Genomic DNA, 19,148 nt, shown 5'->3' with positions numbered 1-19,148 from the left:
AGCTTTAAAATGAATTGGATTTGAGTTCTTATAGCTTGAGCTCGAAAACTAGCCATTACTCACATTCTGGGCTATCCGGTTTGCCGTTTTATGGAATCCGGTAAGCCGGATTTATGTTACCGTTAAGGCAAAATTCAAAATTTTGCCTAACCGGTTTACCGGATTCAGGAATCCGGTAAGCCGTTTTCGTTCTGGATGCTTACTGCCCCGAATCCGGATTTCTGTTTATCAGTATCCGGTAAGCCGCTTGCTACAGTAACTGCTACAGTAAAATATTTTTCAAAATTTATCGTTTGACCCCAAAACTTTATAAAACTGTAGTATGGCCCAAAACGTTATGAAACTTTGCAAATAAATCCAATTTCAGAATTTCTACATAATGTTTTGTTAATCCCAAAACTTTTTGAAATTATGATATTGCCAAAGATGCTATGACACTTTTCAAATAAATCCTTTTACCAAAATTTCAAGCAAAACTTGTTTATATCAAAGTTTTCAAAATTCTTTCAATTAAACCATAAGCTTTGAAAAACAACTAATTTCATAAAATCATTTTTCCATTAAATATGAAACATTTATAATGTGAAAATAATGATTTATTTAAGATGTATAAAAAATAATTTGATCTTAAAAGATTAATCATTCTTAATCTTGTTTTTTATCATCAAAATCAATATTATGGAAACATATATGTTAACAGGAGGCATGACTGAAGCAATTTGCATGAGAATAAAATTGGGCAGCAAGTGTTTAAAACTCGACCATTTCCAGCCACCATGTTCGTTAGTAAACTCACTCACAGTGGCATTAATAGAGTCAGGAGGGATCATTTAAAGGGCTAACCTGATCAAAGGGTCATGTTTTGTTACCCAGCAGTCTAGCCAGAACCGAATTCTAGCACCATTACACACGAACCAGCAAGCTCCATGCACGGTTGCTGACCACGTTTTCCTAATAGCCATCCAGATTCTTGACCTATTTTTCATGAAGGGAAAGCGGTAAGTTACTAGGGTCCACACCGTATTTAGAACAAAGAACCTTTATCCACAATTTCTCCAAGCTAGAAACAATTTCCCAATTAATATTCATCAACAAAGCATGGTTCATCACATCTAAATTTTTAAACCCCAGGCCACCATGGTTTTTTGGCAAACATATTTTATCCCAACTCACCATGCTCATTTTGTGAATTTTCGACTTTCTATCCCAAATAAAACGACGACAAGATTTATCAATTTTGTGACGCACCGGGGAAGGAAGCAAGGTCGTTTTCATAGCGTAGATAGGCATAGCTTGCTACACCGATTGAGCTAAAGTGACTCAACCAGCAAAAGATAAGTGAGCCGCATTCCAGCCAGTGAGTTTCATGTCCATCTTGTCTGAAATAGATTGATAAGTAGCTTTATTCACTCGCGAATGAAGTAAAGGCATTCCAGGGTAGCAGCCCAAATCATTTGTAGCTGAAAAACACAAGGCATCACCGATGAGTTGTGCATCTCTAGATAAAACATTCTTCAGAAAAAGACTTTGGTTTTCGATTTATTGACCTTTGCTTCATAATTCTGACAATAATTCTCCAGAACTGCATCAATAGTATAAGCTTGATCAATCGAAGCTTCTGCAAATAAGAGAAAGTCATATGCAAAAATAAATGGGTTAGAGGTGTTCCATGTTTGCCCAGTCGAATTAGCTTCCAGTTTCCATCCGCCACTGCTTAGGTTATACCATGGCTCAAACGCTCAATGCATAGAACAAAAATATAAGGAGAAAGTTGGTCTCCCTGACGGATACCTCTCCCAGGAAAAAATTCCTATGTAACCTCACCATTCCACAAAATGTTCATGCTAGCTGAAGTTATACATTCCATGATGAGCCTAGATAAATGAATCGGGAGACTAGTCTGTTGAAGAGTATAAAAAATAAAAGACTAGTTAAGCCGATTACACGCCTTCTCGAGATCACTTGATGGCCATGAACCATTTCTTTCCAGTTTTCCTAAGCATGGAATGAATCACTTCCTGAGCAATAACAATATTGTCTACAATATGCCGGTCGGGAACGAAGCTTGTCTGTTGAGGGCCTATAACGTTAGGCATTAAGGCTTGCAAGCGATTGGCAATTATTTTAGTCACTGTCTTATAGGCAACTGTGCATAAGCTGATAAGCCTGAACATTTTTAAACTAGTAAAATGCTCTACTTTGGGAATCAACACCAGAAGAGTCATGTTGACTTCTTGAGGGATTTTGCCAGTATTAAAAATGTTAGCAATAAACTTATAGAATAAAGGTTCAACAATTTGCCATTAAAACTAATAAAAAATAGCATGCAGACCATCAATACCCAGAGCCTTAAGAGGCTTCATGCTAAAAACAACTCTTTTAATTTTCTCTTCCAAAATCGAGTCAGCAGCACAATCAAGATCATTAGCATCCAAGACTAGAAAATAATTCAGAACATGATAAACTTGATAAATTCCAGCTTCACTTTTTAATAAGGAAGAAAAATGCCCAACTGCATGGCTACGAATTTCTTCCTTATTGTACAACAAATTCCCTGAATTATCCTGGATAGCCTCAATTCTATTTTCCCTCCTTCGAGTAATGGTTTTTTTTATGAAAGAAATTAGTATTTCTGTCCCTATGCAGGAGCTAATCTTTTCTGGATTTCTGCAACTAAAGAATCTCTTTCTAAGCCATCACCCTCTAACTTACTACGTAATCATGCCTCTAATCGAATCAGCCCTCTAGAACTATAATTCTCTAAGGCTGCTTGAATACTATTAATTCGAGCCATTAGCCTTTGTTTGCGCTGAAAAATGTTCCCAAAAACATCCTGATTCCAACCTTGAACCGCATGGACAAACTGAAAGGCCGCAGCACTATAATGAACATTAGAATCCCACACCTGCTTTACAAATGTGTTTAACCAAGATGCCAAAAACCGGAAAGGCCTGTTAACCTAATGTCTGGAATCATCTCCCTTAAACCGAACTAGCACCGGCCTGTGATCTGAGGCAACCTTCGGATGATGTAGAACAGAATTATTTGAGAACTTCAGTAACCAATCATTATTATATAAGGCCTTGTCAAGACGTTTAAGAAGAGTTCCACGTGACCAGGTAAACCGTGGACCTTTAAACTTTAAATCAAATATTTGATGCCCATCAAACCACTGTCGAAACAAGCCACACACTCCAGAACGCCTTGCAATGCCCCCTGCTTTTCAGAAGCATACAAAATAGAGTTAAAATCCCTGCCAATCAACCAAGGACCTTAAACTGAAAGAGCAAGGCTATCGATATAATTCCATAGCTGTCTCCGCAACATTGGATTTGGGCTAGCATAAATAGTCATTGCCCAAGGCACAAAGACATTATTCATACAAATTCTGAAATGACTAAATTGCCCATGATTAAATAAAATCTCTACCTCTATAAAATTTCCCCAAAAGAGCCAAATTCTTCCAGAGAAACCTTTTCCACTCGATGAGAATTATCAAAACCACTTTTCTTAATAAACTCATCTGCTTTAATCCCACTAACATGAGGTTCCATTAAAACCACCAGAGAAGGGTTATAATTTTTAACAACTGTCTTAAAAGAGCTTCTAAAAGTAAATGAGGCCGCCCCTTGGACATTCTAATAAATGATGCTAATTGACATAAAAATAATCACATTAAAGAGGACAAAAACCTTAATGCTGCTGATTATTGACATCAGCCATCAATGCCAAAAGCGTTTTTTGAACCATCGAATCTTCATCGTTAGGCATCCCAGCCCCATTAACTCCACTAATAGGCACGACATGATGCATATGAACATTCTCAACTTCATTCACACGAGAGGTATTATGAACATCTAGAGGGTTAACCAAATGTTGAGGGTCCGGACCTTGCGGATCTCTATACTCAGTGACCACATCCCTCACATCCCCATTAGGAAGGGTTTGAGGAGAACAAAAAACCACAGTATGTTTAATTAGGTCCAATGTGGTAACTAAAGGGGAAACTTGTTAAGTACTAGGGCCAAATTGTGGAATATGACGTGAAATTCTAACTGGGGTGGGGATTCTATACCCTTCTCTCTTATGTGAAGAGCATTCGACTGAAAGGGATTTCAGGTAGGGTTTATTGACGTAGTTGGTTTCCTATTTTGAGACTTTGTAGCAATAACTTTGGTATGTTGGTTGTGTTGTGCAGGAGTCTTTGTTATGATATCATTATTGGAGGTAAATGAAGAGTTCAAGATGGGTATAAGTGGTTAACGTGAAGTGGAAGGGATATTTTTGGGAGCTGCATGCTAGGATTTACACGTTCATCTGAAACGTGAGTTAAGATTTGGAACCTTGAGGCACCGACCCCAATAGGCTCACGGTTTCGGTTTGAGTCATTGATATATTTTCCTTACCACTATTAGGTTTTCTTCATTTTCTAGTTGCAATCATCCAAGGTCCAAAAGACTCTACAATATTAACATCATCACGACCAACTTCCTGTTGGGCAAGGACCTTCTGACACTGCACATCAGGTTGAGGCTGTACAACATTCTCAGAATTTTTCGCTGTACCAAATTCCTTGCAAGTATTATTATTATGTCTGTATCTTCCACAAGTAAAACAAATCACTGGCAATCCCTCATACTCCACCTTTTGAATCTTCTCATCCAACTCAAATTGTGATACTAATGGCTTAGTCAAAGACATATTAACTACAATTCGAGCAAATCTACCACGAGTAGAGCAGGCTGTATTCGAGTTAATTTTGATCACAGTACCCACCAACTGTCCAAGCTTCTGAGAATTTTCTAATCATAAAGATGAACGGCAAGGCTAGGTAAGCGGATCCATACATTAACTTGATCAAAAACTGTATTTGGTAAACACTAACTGTTGTTGTTTGGAAGTTATGTTAATGTATCTTTTCACTTGTATTTTGTCACTTGTAGCTTGGAAATTATTATTTAAAATTTATATTTACTACATATTACTAACTTTTGTTTCATAATTATAGTTCTTTTTCCATAGCAGTTACAGCTTAAAAGTTACAGCACCTCAATCCCAAACATACCCTAAGTAATGACCCATTATAAGCCAAAGGCCCTTAGTTAAAGCATTAATAGCATCACCAGCAAAGCGAAAACGAACCAGAAAGTAATTGTTATTTAAATCAATCACTGAGTAGCTCAAGGTTGTTTTCCATATTACATTCAACCTTGTACATAGAGTTATGTATCTAATTGTTCGGCCAAGCAGCTTAACAACAACTGAGTTTTTCCATGATTCACTCAACTTTTCATGAACCCTAGCTGAAAAAGTGATTGACGGCATAGGTCCATCATTGTTCTCAATCACATATCCTTCCTCAAACTCCCAATCCACTGCTCTTCCTCAAATACTATTCTCCATTGCTTGTAAAGAATTCACGAGAGTTTCTTTGTACGAGATCTGCTTAGGGTTGTCACCGTCTTTTTCCTCATCACGAAACCGTACTTTCTTGGTCGTTCTAGCCTTCCTAAACGGCAAACGAAAAGCCTCTCCGAAATTAGGGTTTTCGCCATGTCTGAGATTTCGGAGCTTTCAGTCATACTGCTAAAAATTGTGTCTCAAGTTGATTAGTGTTAAAAATTGTTTAATTATCAAGCGGTAATAATGTTATTTTGTGCTTATATTATAATTTATATTTGTGTTTATACAATATATTAGGAATTATTAATTATGTATTAAATATATCTAATTTTGTGTCTTTTGTGGTTTATTAGGTAAAATATTAATTTCACTCAATTCGAGACTCCAAATAGATAAACGGAGGTTAAACTTGGATTCCGGAGGTCCGAAAACTTTAAGATCAGTCAAGATCGACTTAAAATTGGGCTTGTGTAAAAAGAGTTGACGTTTTCTATTGACCGAGCACTGATTGGATGATGAAATGAGCTTACAATAGATTTGAGTGCATGGGATAGCTGGCAATTTTGACTAAATCTCAATCGTTCATGATTCAATGGCCATGATTGTGCCACGTGGTAATAGTTGGTGAAGCAAGTTGTAGGATCTGAATCCTTGTATTCGGGTCGACCCGATCCACCTATTAACTCGCCAAATCTCAACCGTTCTTTGGCCAAATCAAACGAGTCAAATGATACCACATGTGATGTTGACTTTTGAAGTTTGACCAACCGTTGGATCTTGATCTAATGGTTGTGAGGAGCGCATGCATGAAACTTATGATGGACCACAAAATACTGGATTATGAATTTATTTTTCTATAAACATGGCCTCATTTTTATGTTTTTAATCATCTCTCTACATATCTCTTCTTCTCAAATTCTCTCTATCTCCTTGTAATCTTGATTTTCATGTGTGTTTTTAATATTTTGCATAATTTTTTTATAAATAAATTTAGTTTTATTTTCAATTTTAGTTGTTTTTATTACTTTTAATTATAAGTAATTTAATTTTAATAATTCTTTTTATTTCAATTATGCTTAATTAAATAATAATAGTTATAGTGAGGTGAAACTCTTAGGAAATAAATATGATTTAATCAAATTCTATTTTTAATTTTATAAATTAAATTATTTTCTATTTAATTTTATACATATTTTATATTTTGAAATTTTGATTTATTGTAGACAAACAAGGGAGTTTGGCACAATAAATTCTCAATATCTTAATATAAGGTATGGTAAAATGGTATTTTGACTTATTGTAGACAAATTAAATTTTGGCACAATAAATACTTAATCCATCATAAAATTAAAGGGAAAATAGTAATAATTTATATAATTAATATTTTGGGTAATAAATCTAAAAAAATGGAAAAAAAATTTATTAAGTTTTATTTACTACTAAGAGTGGATCCACAACCCTAACTAGTTCAATTTCATAGTTTTATTTAAATTAAGTTGTTTATATTTAAGTTTTATTTTAAATTTTTAGATAAAATAAAATAAACAAATTAAATATTTTCTCTGTGAATCGACCTCGGACTCACCGAGTTATAATACAATATGCTCTTATACTTGGAAGTTTAAAATTACTTTTAAGTTGTGTCACAAGCCTCTATTTAAATTATCCCTGTCTCTTAGGATCTACATAACCCTAAAATTATATCCATATATGTTTATCTTATAATATTGCTTTTAACAAGTGGTGCTACTAATACTTTTTTGTTCTACTCAGAGGCGAAGCTTAAGGTGGGCTAACCCGAGCTGCAGCCCAGGTTAGCTTTTTGAAAAAATAATAATTATAATTTATAAATTTACCTTATTAATATTTATAAAAAATAAAAAAAAATAATATTTGATAATATTTTTCTTTTTTATATTGTATTTTTATAATTTTATAGTTAGACTTTTACTTATGTAATGTGTTTAATTTCGTTTGTATAAAATAAATTTTTGAGAAGTAAATTTTATTTTTTAAAAAGATATAGCCCACCCAAAAAAATGATGTTAGCTTCACCACTGGTCCTACTATATACTTTAAATCCCTTCCCTAAACATACCCCATTAAATAACTTAAAGGCATCGCATTACTTTTTCTTATACCATTCAATCTCCACAAACAACTCTAATGTTGTAATTCTCTCCTTTACATATATGAAACACCGTCCAGGTCATATGGTTTGCCAAATAGTTTTAAAATCCATTAAGAAGAAAGTTCAAGATTTGAGTTTTGTATAGTGAATTATTAAAGACTTTCCGATAAGCATTCAGTGGACCATTTTCATGCCATGTATACTTTTATAACAGTGTATGTATGTATATATATGTACACATACAAACGTACATACATACATATATATAGAATTTTTTCAATACAAGATTTTAAAGTGCGGAAAATTTGAAAAAAATTTAAAATCCTGCGGTTTTAAATTGTTAATTTTATAATACTTTAAAATCATGCGATTTTAAAAATTTTCTGAACTTTTTTTCACTTTAAAATTTCGAACCGGAAAACTCCTATATATATATATATATATATATATATATATAACAAACTTGAGCACAAAGCTTTGAACACCAACAAGTCCAAATCCATTAATAGCTCAACTCTTCTTTTACAAGCAGTGAGGATGTTCTACTAAATGTATTGGATGATTTAGCTTTAAAAATATCAATACCGTTTTGAAGTTTTTACAAGTAACGCCAGATGAAAAAAATGAGAGGAAAATTAGCAGATAAGCTTTTTTTTAATTATTATTATTTAGTTTAATAGTTGTCTAATTCTTTTCTCTTTCTTTCCACATGAACCGAGTTCGAATCCCAAACTTTTTACTTTTAACACAGGAAATTAGATACAAATGCATCCGTGAATACATGTGGATGATTCCTGAAAAGTAGACGTAGAAAGCTTGCGATCTTTTTCAGCTTAATTGATGCTTTCCTCATAATGATGTTTTCTTGGAAATAATGGAGCTTGATCATGAGTAACCTGTAAACCTTGGCCCTTGGCAGAATAGAATGCCGCCACTACCACTATATATAATCATATATATATATATATGTGTGTGTGCTCTGAAATTTGCATCTCATAGAGATGATTACACTTTTCGAGTAGCCTTTGTTGAAATGAAATTAATGGCCCATATATATCCTTATATGCTCTGGGTAATGATAGGTTTTTCCTTAGAACACAAGCATCGTTTGGTGGCTGTTATGATTATCGCTTTTATATTTTATTTTTTCTTCTAATTCGTGGCCGAGGAATAGTTGTCATCCAGACTCCTCTCTTTCATGAATTTGGCCCATTTCTTCTAGCTGCTACTAGTTAATTTTTTTTTCCTCCTTTTTAAAGCTTGGATAAGGATAAGAAACTTCATTCACAGATAGTGATGTAGTCAGAAAATCAATCCAGCGGAAATAAAAATTTATGATTTATATAAAATATAAATAAGAAACAAATAAATAAAATATCAAAACTATATATATGTGTGTGCGTGTGTGCAGTGGCGGTGCAAGAAATTTAACTTAACATAAACTAAGTTTAAATAATAATGTAATTTTAAAAAGTTAAACAAGTAATAAGTACTAAAAATAAAAATTCATTAATATATTTAATACGTTTATAATTGATCTCGACATATTTTCATATGTTAAAAACATTAAAGAATAAATTTATCATCAAGAATACAAAATAAATCTTTTTCTACATGTGCAACAATAATATTACTCAATTATTAATCTCTAATATGATTTCACAGATGATTTTTCACAAAATTCATAGTTGAAAATACCTTTTATTACTGTAGTCATGACAACTAGTAAAATCAATGCTAATATTATCAATAAATAAATTAATGAATACAATTTATTTTTTTTAGTATCAACTATTTTTCTTGTTAGCCTATCAATCTTATTCAATTTTGAAAATTTGTTATTATGACTCACCTATGTAATGTAACTATCAAATTGAATTTTAAGTGTTATAAGATTCATTAAAGAAAAATCATTTTGATAAACTCAATAAGATAAAATAATTTCTATTTTTTTGAGAGTTAGGGTGCAACGAATCTCAAAATAATAATTTCTTTGTGGGTTGGAAGTTAAAGATAAATACTTAATATTTTAGTTATTTTTAAATTTTAATAGAGACTTTTATGATAAATGAGATAAATATTAAATTAAATTTGTAAATTTTAAAAAGTTAGAGAGGGCTTGAGCCCCCCCTAGTCTTAACGTGGCACCGCCTATTTATGTGTGTAAATATTTGTGTGATTTTTAAAATAAATTTTAAATCTAAAATGTTTTTAATATATTTTAAACCTAAGTTAATGTATATCATTAATCCAATAGAGACAAATCTATAATTTAACCGACTTAAAAAGAAACTATCTTTTAGAAATTGTAGACTTAGCGGTGACAACTACCCCCACTTGTCCTTTAATGCCCCCCCGCAGCCAGTTGAGCGACGAGCAAGGGGCACCAGCTGCTGCTACTTGTTAAATTAGCCATAAATTAAACATGCTTTGATAATTGCCAGCTGCAATGAAACCCGCACCAAACTTACTTTTACCTTAAAGCTTGCTGGGAAAAACTTAAAGGGCTTATGATAATTGGGAACAGAAATTTTAAACAGGGTTTTTATTACGCTTACATCTTGTGACAAAGAGCTTAGAGCAGTAATGACTTTCTAGTGAAAAGCTAAAAGCAAAAGCACTTCTGTAAATTGTGTATAGTATGAATCAAGCTTGTCACTTATAACGAAAGTTTACAGCAGGCAACAGTGAGTGTAAATGTGAATAACGTCGAACAAGTTAGCATCATCTCTGATGGGCAATTTTGCCGTAACAATAGGCTTTCCAATCAGGAAAAAAACAAATATTTCTTTGACCCACCATTTTTATTCCTTTTTTAAGTTGAAGAGAATCCTATGCAATACAAATTCTCCATATCTGTCTTATTGATGGAATGCAGAACTGTCACTTTCACCAGGGGGCCAAAAAGATCCACACAAATAGTCTTCTAGGGCCAATCCTAATCGCTAATTACAAAATTTAAGCCCCTGGATTCTTTGTACAGATTAATCTGGCACGACTTATATGAACATTACAGGCTGGTTACTCTTGGTAAAAGTAAAACTACAAATTGACCACAATATTAAATTATATATATACTCCTGGTCAAAAAGGGTTGGTTAGTATCATCAATTAGCTCAAAGACTACTGTCACATTACTTTTTGAAAGACACAATTCTTTTACATCATTGCTGACTCTCATCCCATAAACCTCTTTGAATCTGTTAATTAACTTCCAAAAATTCTTGATTTTTACTGTGTTTATCTTTTAAAGTTCTCGTGCCCCGTCTGTATTTATAACAATTTACAGATAAGAGTTAATTTCATACATGTAGTTATCCAACAATTTTCGATCATAACATTGTAAAATATTAGCATAAAATCATATCAGTACTAAATCCTAGTCCAAGAACTTAATGCGATAATAATATTATTATTCTCCATAATCAAAGAGCAAAATTAAACAACGGTTACTTGTATCTCTCTAACCCCGAAACATGCAAATATACAAAAACGTCTTGCACATTACATCCAAAAAAAAAAAATTAAAGTAGAATAAAAACACCCATTAATTGGAAACACAAATCTCTTAAATATAAATAAAAGGAAAAAAAAAACATAATCAATTATGATAATAATTTCATCATTTTAAATTCCATCAACAACATCTACACTAGCAGTACAAGATAACAACCTGTGAAAAATCCTGAACAAGGCAGCGCATGAAATTTTCCTTAAACACTTTCTTTTACGTCGATGATGATCTTTCTTCTCCTTCTTCTTCTTCTTCTTCTTCCTCTTCCCGTTGTTATTATTATTATCATTATCAGAAGTCGCCGTCGCCGCCTTCTTCTCTTTGCTTCTGCCGAAACACATTGCCGTTTTCTCGTCCACATTATCCTCTTCTCTTGAGAAGGTGTAGCTTCTCAGATACATTTGCCTGCATGAGATGCTGTCCACAACTCTAGGGTGGTGGCCATGCACGTGCATCCCGCGTGATCTCGACCGGACAAACTCAGCGTCGGATTCCGGCCACTTGTAGAGGTTCACGTACGTCGCTCTCACCGGAACACGTGGGTCACGTGTGTCATTTACACAGTTTGATATGCAAACTGAGGTCATTTTTTTTTTTTGGGTTCTGGTTTGGTTTGGAGAGTAACAGAGTTTGATCAGATTTATGAAATGGGGTATTGCGGTTTTTAAATAGCTAGGAAGGCTTAGATTGAAAGAAAAGAAAGAGAGAAAGTGAGATTTGTAATTGGTATTTTTAGTGGGATTTTTTAATTTATGTGTTATGATTTTGTATAATTATTGGCAATGAATGTGTGTGTTATTCTTTTTCAACATGCTGTGTAGGTATGTGCTGCTAGGCTAATGACAACCTAGTTTTATTGACCGAAATGCCCATGCATAAAGTGGATTTTGAAAGAGAATGTAGGAATTATATGGGATATATGAATAATGCAAGTTGTGATATACTTTGACCTTTTGAGTGACTTACTAGAAGGTCCCTAGAAAATGAAGTATCAAACTTAATTAGGGTGTGTATTGTCTACAATATTTCTTTGATTACAATTTAGAAATTTGATTTCCTTTTGGGTAATATTCAAATCTCTTTCAATAGGTTTCCATATATAAAAAATGAATCTTATTGTGTCTTATCTTTAATTAAACTCAATTAGATTTGTAATAGGTAAAAAGATAAAGTCAATAGAGTTGGATTACGTAATCAATTTATAGCAAAATATAATTGAAATGTAGATAAAATCACGTAATGGGGATATCTATGTATTTTTTATCCACAAAAATATCTTGCAATTTCGTGATGAATCAGCATAATATTCTGATGAGATCTGATGAGTTGGAATTTTGATAAGAATAAAAAAGTGTTGAAGATAAATTTATTTTAGGTGTGGTCCAATTAATATATTTATATAGATTTTATCATACATAGCTTATAAAAAAATTAAAATTAATTTTACAACAATAACTTGTTTCATAAATGTATAAATCATTGATTAATGCACTAGACCCTGAATGTTGCTTATAATTGAACCCACGTTGATTTCCTTGTAATTTAACCCTAAACTATCATTTTTGTTAATAAAATAATGGACGTTGATTGGGCCATCTAAATTTCCACATCATTATTACGTTTTATGAGTCTTAAAAAAAGGTCCTCCTCTTTTGTTCATAAAATTTATTCTTTAAAACTTATCTATTTAATCACCATCACTTATTAGTCGCTAGTGGTTGAATTAAGATTTTAGTTCAATTGCGGCCATAATAAAGAGATAATAAATTTGAAGGGATATTATCATATTAATATAAATAGAATAATCTTGAGGGACCGAAACATAAATGACACAAAAACAAGATAAATTTCAATGAAGGCCCCTATCTTTGGTGAAAATAATTTTTGATTGGACCATCGTTTGTTGGTAAATAGAAGCCTAAATTGCGAGGTACAATAGGAAGAAAAGGTTGGTTATCGTCTCTAATTTGAATTCATCAACTCACTCTCTATTATAAATATAACACAATATGCTCTCACTTGTACCCAATATAATTCATAACGGAAGCGTTTGTTTCACAATAATGATATATGCACAAAAGAACGCACAGAAACGCGCAAAAATAGCAAGTTTGAATGTCGTTTAGTAGAAATGGTAGGTTAAATTACGAGATACATAATTTTTTTGAAACTATTTCAATTTAGTCCAAGCTAGAACTTTATATACTTTTATTGTGTCTCTATCATGTTTGAGAAATTTTCAGATTAGTCCATGTGCTTAAAGAGTAAGATTCATAATTTCATATCAGATCCACAGTTTCTCATCACTAAACAACAATTATCGACCATTTAATCATCACTAACAAATGGTTTAGTCAATGGAAGTAATAACTTATCTCAATTTAAGCATAATACAAAGCTCTCTCTCTCTCTCTCTCTCTCTCTCTCTCTCTCTATATATATATATATATATATATATATATTAATTTTGCCCAATTCTTCTTCATTACTAAGATTTTTCTTTCACAAGGAGTCTTATTATAAAACGTGTACTTTCAATTAATTAGGTAAATGTGGGGGCAAGAATTCAAGTAACTCTAGTTTCACTGAAAGGGTTTCAATTTTTCTAAACCATTTTGTTAGAACCTAATAGTAAGTGGAATTCCAAGTGCTTTAGTTTTGGCGGGAAAGTCTGTTAAGAGCTTGCTGACGATAACAGCTTTTGGCTTTCGTTGACCGAGCTAGGCATATAAAAAGCTGATTACGAGAGCAGTTTCTAAGGCCTGTAACTTGTTAATCTTTGGGTGTTAGAAAGCATATGATAGCTCGTTGTAAAGCTTGTGGGGAGATCAAGTGATCTGGGGCTCGTTTCTTTCAATAATAAAGAGCTTGCAACTCGTTCTTTGTTCATCTGTGCCAATTCCGTGTGCGTGTTTATGTTACTTATCCCTTCTTTGGTCTGTGTGCTTGATTCATGAATTACTTGGTTCTTTTTCATTCTGTGTGTACAAATCTTGTAGGCTAAGGTTTTGTGCTATGGCATAAATGTCTTTAAAAGAAGTTTTGTGTTGACAAAAATACTAAGAATTCTGTAGAGGTTTTCGACTGTTTTCTAAACATTTCTTTTAAAATGCAGCTCCATTATACACCGTCTTTCTTTTTCTCCTTTTTCCTAATTGTGTGTGTGTGCGTGTGTGCAGTGAGTGAGGAGCTTGATTTTGCTGTTGCGATTGAAGCTAAGAACAAAAGGTTGAATTAACGGGCAAGAAACAAGCTGAGCTGCAAGTCTTTTTCATGGCCAACCAAGATAAAATGTTGCCTTTCTCCCTTATGAAATATGTTGAATGGATTTACAATATCATAGACGTAAAGCTTAAATTCATTTTACCCATTGGTATTAGAACCATGGTTGTGCATTTCTATTCAAACCATGAGTGTAGTTCCCTGACTACTTTGGTGTTGAGTTAAAGGCTTTTATAGCGTGAATCAGGAGTTTTCTAATCGCGTTTACAACTTGTTACTTTTAATTTCACATAACCCACTGCTCTTTTCTCTTTTTATCTGCACAACCGCACAAAGGGTTACTCTTTGTGTTAATAAATAGAGTTTTCTATTACTCATTCACACATAACAATAATCATAAATCTCTAATGCAAACTGCCTACGAGGGTACGACCATTATTTGTTGAGACTAACAAAACCCAACACAGCAACAAACTAGGCCCATCAAACTGGGCCCTAAATTTGATGGTTTAATGAGCTCGTGAGGTACTGACCGGTTTACTAGACCGGGCCAAAAATTTTCTAAAGCAAAACCTGAATCACAGTTATAAGCTACCAGCTCCTTCCTTTCAATTTTCATTTCTCTACAGCTATTATGCTTCGCCACGGGTGCCAGTACAAAAATTAGTCTTGGTAATTTGAACCGATCCTATTTTTGTTCCGACTGACCCGATCCTAATTTTTTGCGCTTTAAATCAAATATTCGAGTCTTAAATCGAGTCCAGACTAAACTTTTTAGGCCCGATCAAATTTTGGGTAAGGATCGGGCTTAAGCTGACCCGACCCTATTAAAAAAAAAAACTAACACAATTTTTACACACGCACACAACATAGATCAGTGCATCAGCATCACACACACATTCACGCTTCACTCTTCAGTAAATCACATACCATATACACTTACACATATTCACAATACACAAAAGCTATCAGTGACAAAACCCTAAGTCAGCCACTTAGCCGTCGTCCCATCAGCTAACATAGTGACCATTCACTGCGCGCCAACCAGCCAACGACCATCCAATCAGCCACGAATTGTCTCCACTCTCCATTCGTCTCGCTCTCGCCTGCTGCCTGCAGTCTGCTCCATTTCTAATCGCACTCAGCTTCGCAACGTTGCGACGTGAACCAGCCGCCCTTTGTCGTCGTCCTGTTGCATTTGCCTGCCAGCCAACGCACCTGTTCAACTAGGCACAAGTTCTGCCGTCGGCATTAGCTATTTAGCTTTGGTATTATCAGTTCTATGAAAACTATTTCAATAGGGTAATGGTCGGGCTCATTTAGGGTGGGGTTTCAATTTTTTTTGATTGGGTTGAGCTCGTGCTTGGTCCGACCTTTTGCCATTTCTAATAGAAATTTTGTTGTCATGCTCTAATGGATAGATGTTCATGGGATTAATTATTAAATTGAGTTTTGAGATGAAATAATTTATTGCATGAGATGCCTAAATAAAGCATAGTTATAGTAATCAATTCACTTTTTGTCATTTGGGTATTTTTAATTATTTATAATGCCATTCATTTACATGTGAAAACGAATAAATGAATTATTAGAAAGTAATGTTTCTGGATCACCAAAGACGTTAATATATAGATGGCATGAACTCTGTATCATGTCCCATACCCTGCTGTGTCTCAGGCAAAAAGCAAGCTTCAATGTCGACATTGCCTTCTTCCACTCCTGTAAACAAAGTGATCTTCCCATCAGCTTTATTCCCTGGACCACTTCTTATTGCCATTGAACCTTGACGAACTACTTGGAAAGCAACAAGATTTCATCTTCTAGTTTTCCCATGTTAAGACCGCAGGGTTTTCTCTCCATGACTCCAAGGAGTCCCTTGTATTTTCATCTGTGTGCATAGCGATGATCTTGCTCATCTGCAATGCCACATATTCAATTTGATCTCTCGCTTTATAGAATTGCATTTCCGAAATATTCATCAGGCGGCAATGATGGTTGCAATCTTATTCTAACTCCTATCGATAGTACGAAAGGAACTTCTTCACAGGATTATCAAGTCATCGAGATTTACTTTTAATATGAAACAATTTTATTTAGCATTAATCTGTTCGACTGATTTTAAAATTTTCATTGATTACATTAAAAGAAATATGTTAAGCATTCAAAATAATTTACAAAGTTTATATCTGCAAGTTGCTATAAACGATATAAAACTTTTATGTCTACATTCACATTATACCAAAACCAAAAAAAAAAAAAAGTCACTGAACTATTGGTGTGATATTGATATTATGTCAATTATTTCACCATGGCTTTATTTTTAAAATATCAAAATTAGATATATTTTAATTGAAATCCTAATTGGGCTTTTGCCAAGGCACGACTATAAGCGGAAAGTCAATGTTTGGTAGAAGCAACTTGCGGGTTGAATCTCTTTTACTTCTCACATGATCAATGAAAATACATCATTTGATCAGAAACATAAACATGTAATACTAAATTTGTTCTACTAATATTCATAAAAAATGTATTTAAAAGCAAGCTTTCATTGATATAATCGTTAATGAGCAAAGCCCCAGAGCGCGGAAGATTTTTGACAATTAAGATACAAATTGCATGAATTCTGTATCATTTCCCATACCTTGCAGTGTCTGAGCCAAAAAGCAAGCTTCAACGTCGACACTCCCTTCTTCCACTCCGGCAAACAGGGTGATCTTCCCATCAACCTTGTTCGCTGGACCACTCCTCACTGCCATTGGTCTTCCCCACCCGAAATCGTTACCGTAGAAATTGAACCTCGGTGAACTACTTGCGAAGCAAGCATTATTCTTCATCGGCAGGCTATCCCATGTTAGGATCTCAGGGTTTTTTCCCCAAGACTCCAAGAAGTTCTTTATCTTTTCTTCAGTATAAGCAGCGATGAACTTGTTCATTTTCAATGCCACATTTCCAAGCCCTTGCTCAAGTTGATATCTCGCTTTCATGGACACGAACTCTCCCTGAGCTGCATTTCCAAAATATTCTGGTGGCAGTGGCGGTTGCAATCTTTGTCTGACTCCGATTCCTAACATGAAAAGAACTTCTTCATCAGGATCAAGAGATCGATTACGAGTAAATGATCGCCAGATCTGGGAAAGGATTGCTTGGAGAGAGGAGATCTTGTTGGTACTACCAATCTCAGCATTGGCTTTTGCTTTGAGTTTTGCAATGTTTTCCTTCGTAAAGTGGAAAACCCTTTGTCGCAAATTAGGCGGTGGAGTGTGAGTTCCGGAAGGTTCAATGCTCCAGAGAGGGAGGCGAATGGGGAAATATTCTGATTCAGAGAGAAACCCACGTTCTAGAACTGGAAGTTTTGAAATACAATCAGAACCCCGTGAGATTTCAGACCAAGAATTGAAGAAATGCCAAAAGGAAGTGCCGTCAACAACGGAGTGATTGATAGTGCAAGCGATGAAGATTCCATCCACAAGCTCTGTCACTTGAACCCCAAGCAACGGCTTGGCCTCGGAGATACACTGACAGTTTGTTACTCCATTTAGTGGGAAAAAAGAGTAAACAATTTCATTAGGAACATAAACAGGTGAAATGATATCTGCGACAGAGACTCCATCGGCCGTGGCGTGTACAAACTCTGCGCCGGCATTGTTGCAATTTATGTAAACAGAAATTGTGTTGCTGTCATCATGATGCTCGATGGTGGCTAGGCGACCGGCAAGTGCGGGAAAGTAGTCTAGCGTACGTGAAAGGGAGGTCTTGAGGTGGTGGATCAAGTTCAAGCTGCTGGTATCGGTGTTATCATTTGGAGGTTTGCGGAAGAGAAGTCCTTTCTGAATGGTATCAAATTGAATGAGCTTAAGATCCCATGGAGTTAAATCGATTCTAAGGTTTGGTTCCCTGTGAATTGCTGCACAGACGGTGCTCTTTGAGATTATCTGTGTTCTTCCCATCTTATTTCCTCCGGTGATCTAATTGAAACCAAATATCGAGATGAAAATAAATGGTGATATAACGCATAATGGATACAAGAAAATGAGGATGAAAAATACTTACAGTGTACAGAAACAGAATTTGGGGAAGCTAAAAAATTGATACAAGAGTCCTTCTGATCTAGGCAAGCAATACCATTTTGCTATGATTATCCGATAATTTGGAGTTTCTTCCTCTCTTCGGAGCGCACCTGCAATTATTTGACACGTTTATTGTGATGGTAATTTGCCTGTTGACCAATCCCTCTCGTGCCCCAATGTTATCTTGAATTATCACCACATAAACTTGATTGAAAAAATTCTTCTTGTCGTTTATAATCCTGTTCTTCTCAAGAGCTCCAAAAGACCAAAAAAAAAAATCTGTCAGCTCATGTCCAGCTGTAATCTTGAAAGGAACCTATTCGTTATCTTGAATGATCACCGTCTTATCTTGACTGGATGAAATCATTTTGCAGCTAATTTCAAATTTCTCATATTCTCCATTTACAATTTCTAGATTTTTTTTTTTTTTTTTGTGACTCGTGACAAATATGAAATATAGAATTCCTTGAGATTCGAACCCACTCTCTTAAATTTTACAAAGAGAGTGACAATTTCAAGTTTAACTCAAGTTCTAAGAATATAATAAAATAGAGCACAATTGAAGTATTGAACCAGTACACCGAGCTCTGTAGCTCGGTATGGATTTAAAAAATAAATAATGATAATAATAATGATAATACCTTTGCTGAAGGGTCCGCCTAATAGTTACATTTAACGTAACTTACGGCTGCCCTTAAAATATCTTTCCTCCCCTTATACTCTTGATTATTTACCATTTAGTTATAAGTATTATAAAATTTTTTACATTGTAAAATTTCATTTAGTCACTTATCCTCTGTTTTATTTCATT

The 19,148-nt window shown here is 34.2% G+C and overlaps 2 protein-coding genes across 2 annotated transcripts; both read right to left on the bottom strand.

Annotated features, from left to right (window-relative positions):
- Window positions 1-11,161: 11,161 nt before the first annotated feature.
- LOC18039902 lies at window positions 11,162-11,648 on the bottom strand. The gene has a single exon (XM_006428916.2). The coding sequence runs from the start codon at window positions 11,633-11,635 to the stop codon at window positions 11,162-11,164; it is 474 nt and encodes a 157-aa protein (XP_006428979.1). The 5' UTR covers window positions 11,636-11,648.
- Window positions 11,649-16,790: 5,142 nt separating this feature from the next.
- LOC18039382 (uncharacterized acetyltransferase At3g50280) lies at window positions 16,791-18,694 on the bottom strand. Its single transcript, XM_006428915.2, has 2 exons — window positions 18,321-18,694; window positions 16,791-18,235 (listed from the first exon to the last, which is right to left on the bottom strand). The coding sequence occupies exon 2, from the start codon at window positions 18,215-18,217 to the stop codon at window positions 16,871-16,873; it is 1,347 nt and encodes a 448-aa protein (XP_006428978.1). The 5' UTR covers window positions 18,218-18,235; window positions 18,321-18,694; the 3' UTR covers window positions 16,791-16,870.
- Window positions 18,695-19,148: the final 454 nt, after the last annotated feature.

Source organism: Citrus clementina, unplaced genomic scaffold, assembly GCF_000493195.1.
Source record: "Citrus clementina cultivar Clemenules unplaced genomic scaffold, Citrus_clementina_v1.0 scaffold_6, whole genome shotgun sequence".
In the NCBI taxonomy this organism is placed as follows: domain Eukaryota; kingdom Viridiplantae; phylum Streptophyta; class Magnoliopsida; order Sapindales; family Rutaceae; genus Citrus; species Citrus x clementina.
Note: the sequence above shows the minus strand (reverse complement) of the source record. Positions and strands in the feature narration are given on the sequence as shown.

Coding starts and splice junctions, on each gene's coding strand:
- LOC18039382 (XM_006428915.2), bottom strand. CDS start 18,217: ATGGGAAGAACACAGATAATCTCAAAGAGCACCGTCTGTGCAGCAATT.
- LOC18039902 (XM_006428916.2), bottom strand. CDS start 11,635: ATGACCTCAGTTTGCATATCAAACTGTGTAAATGACACACGTGACCCA.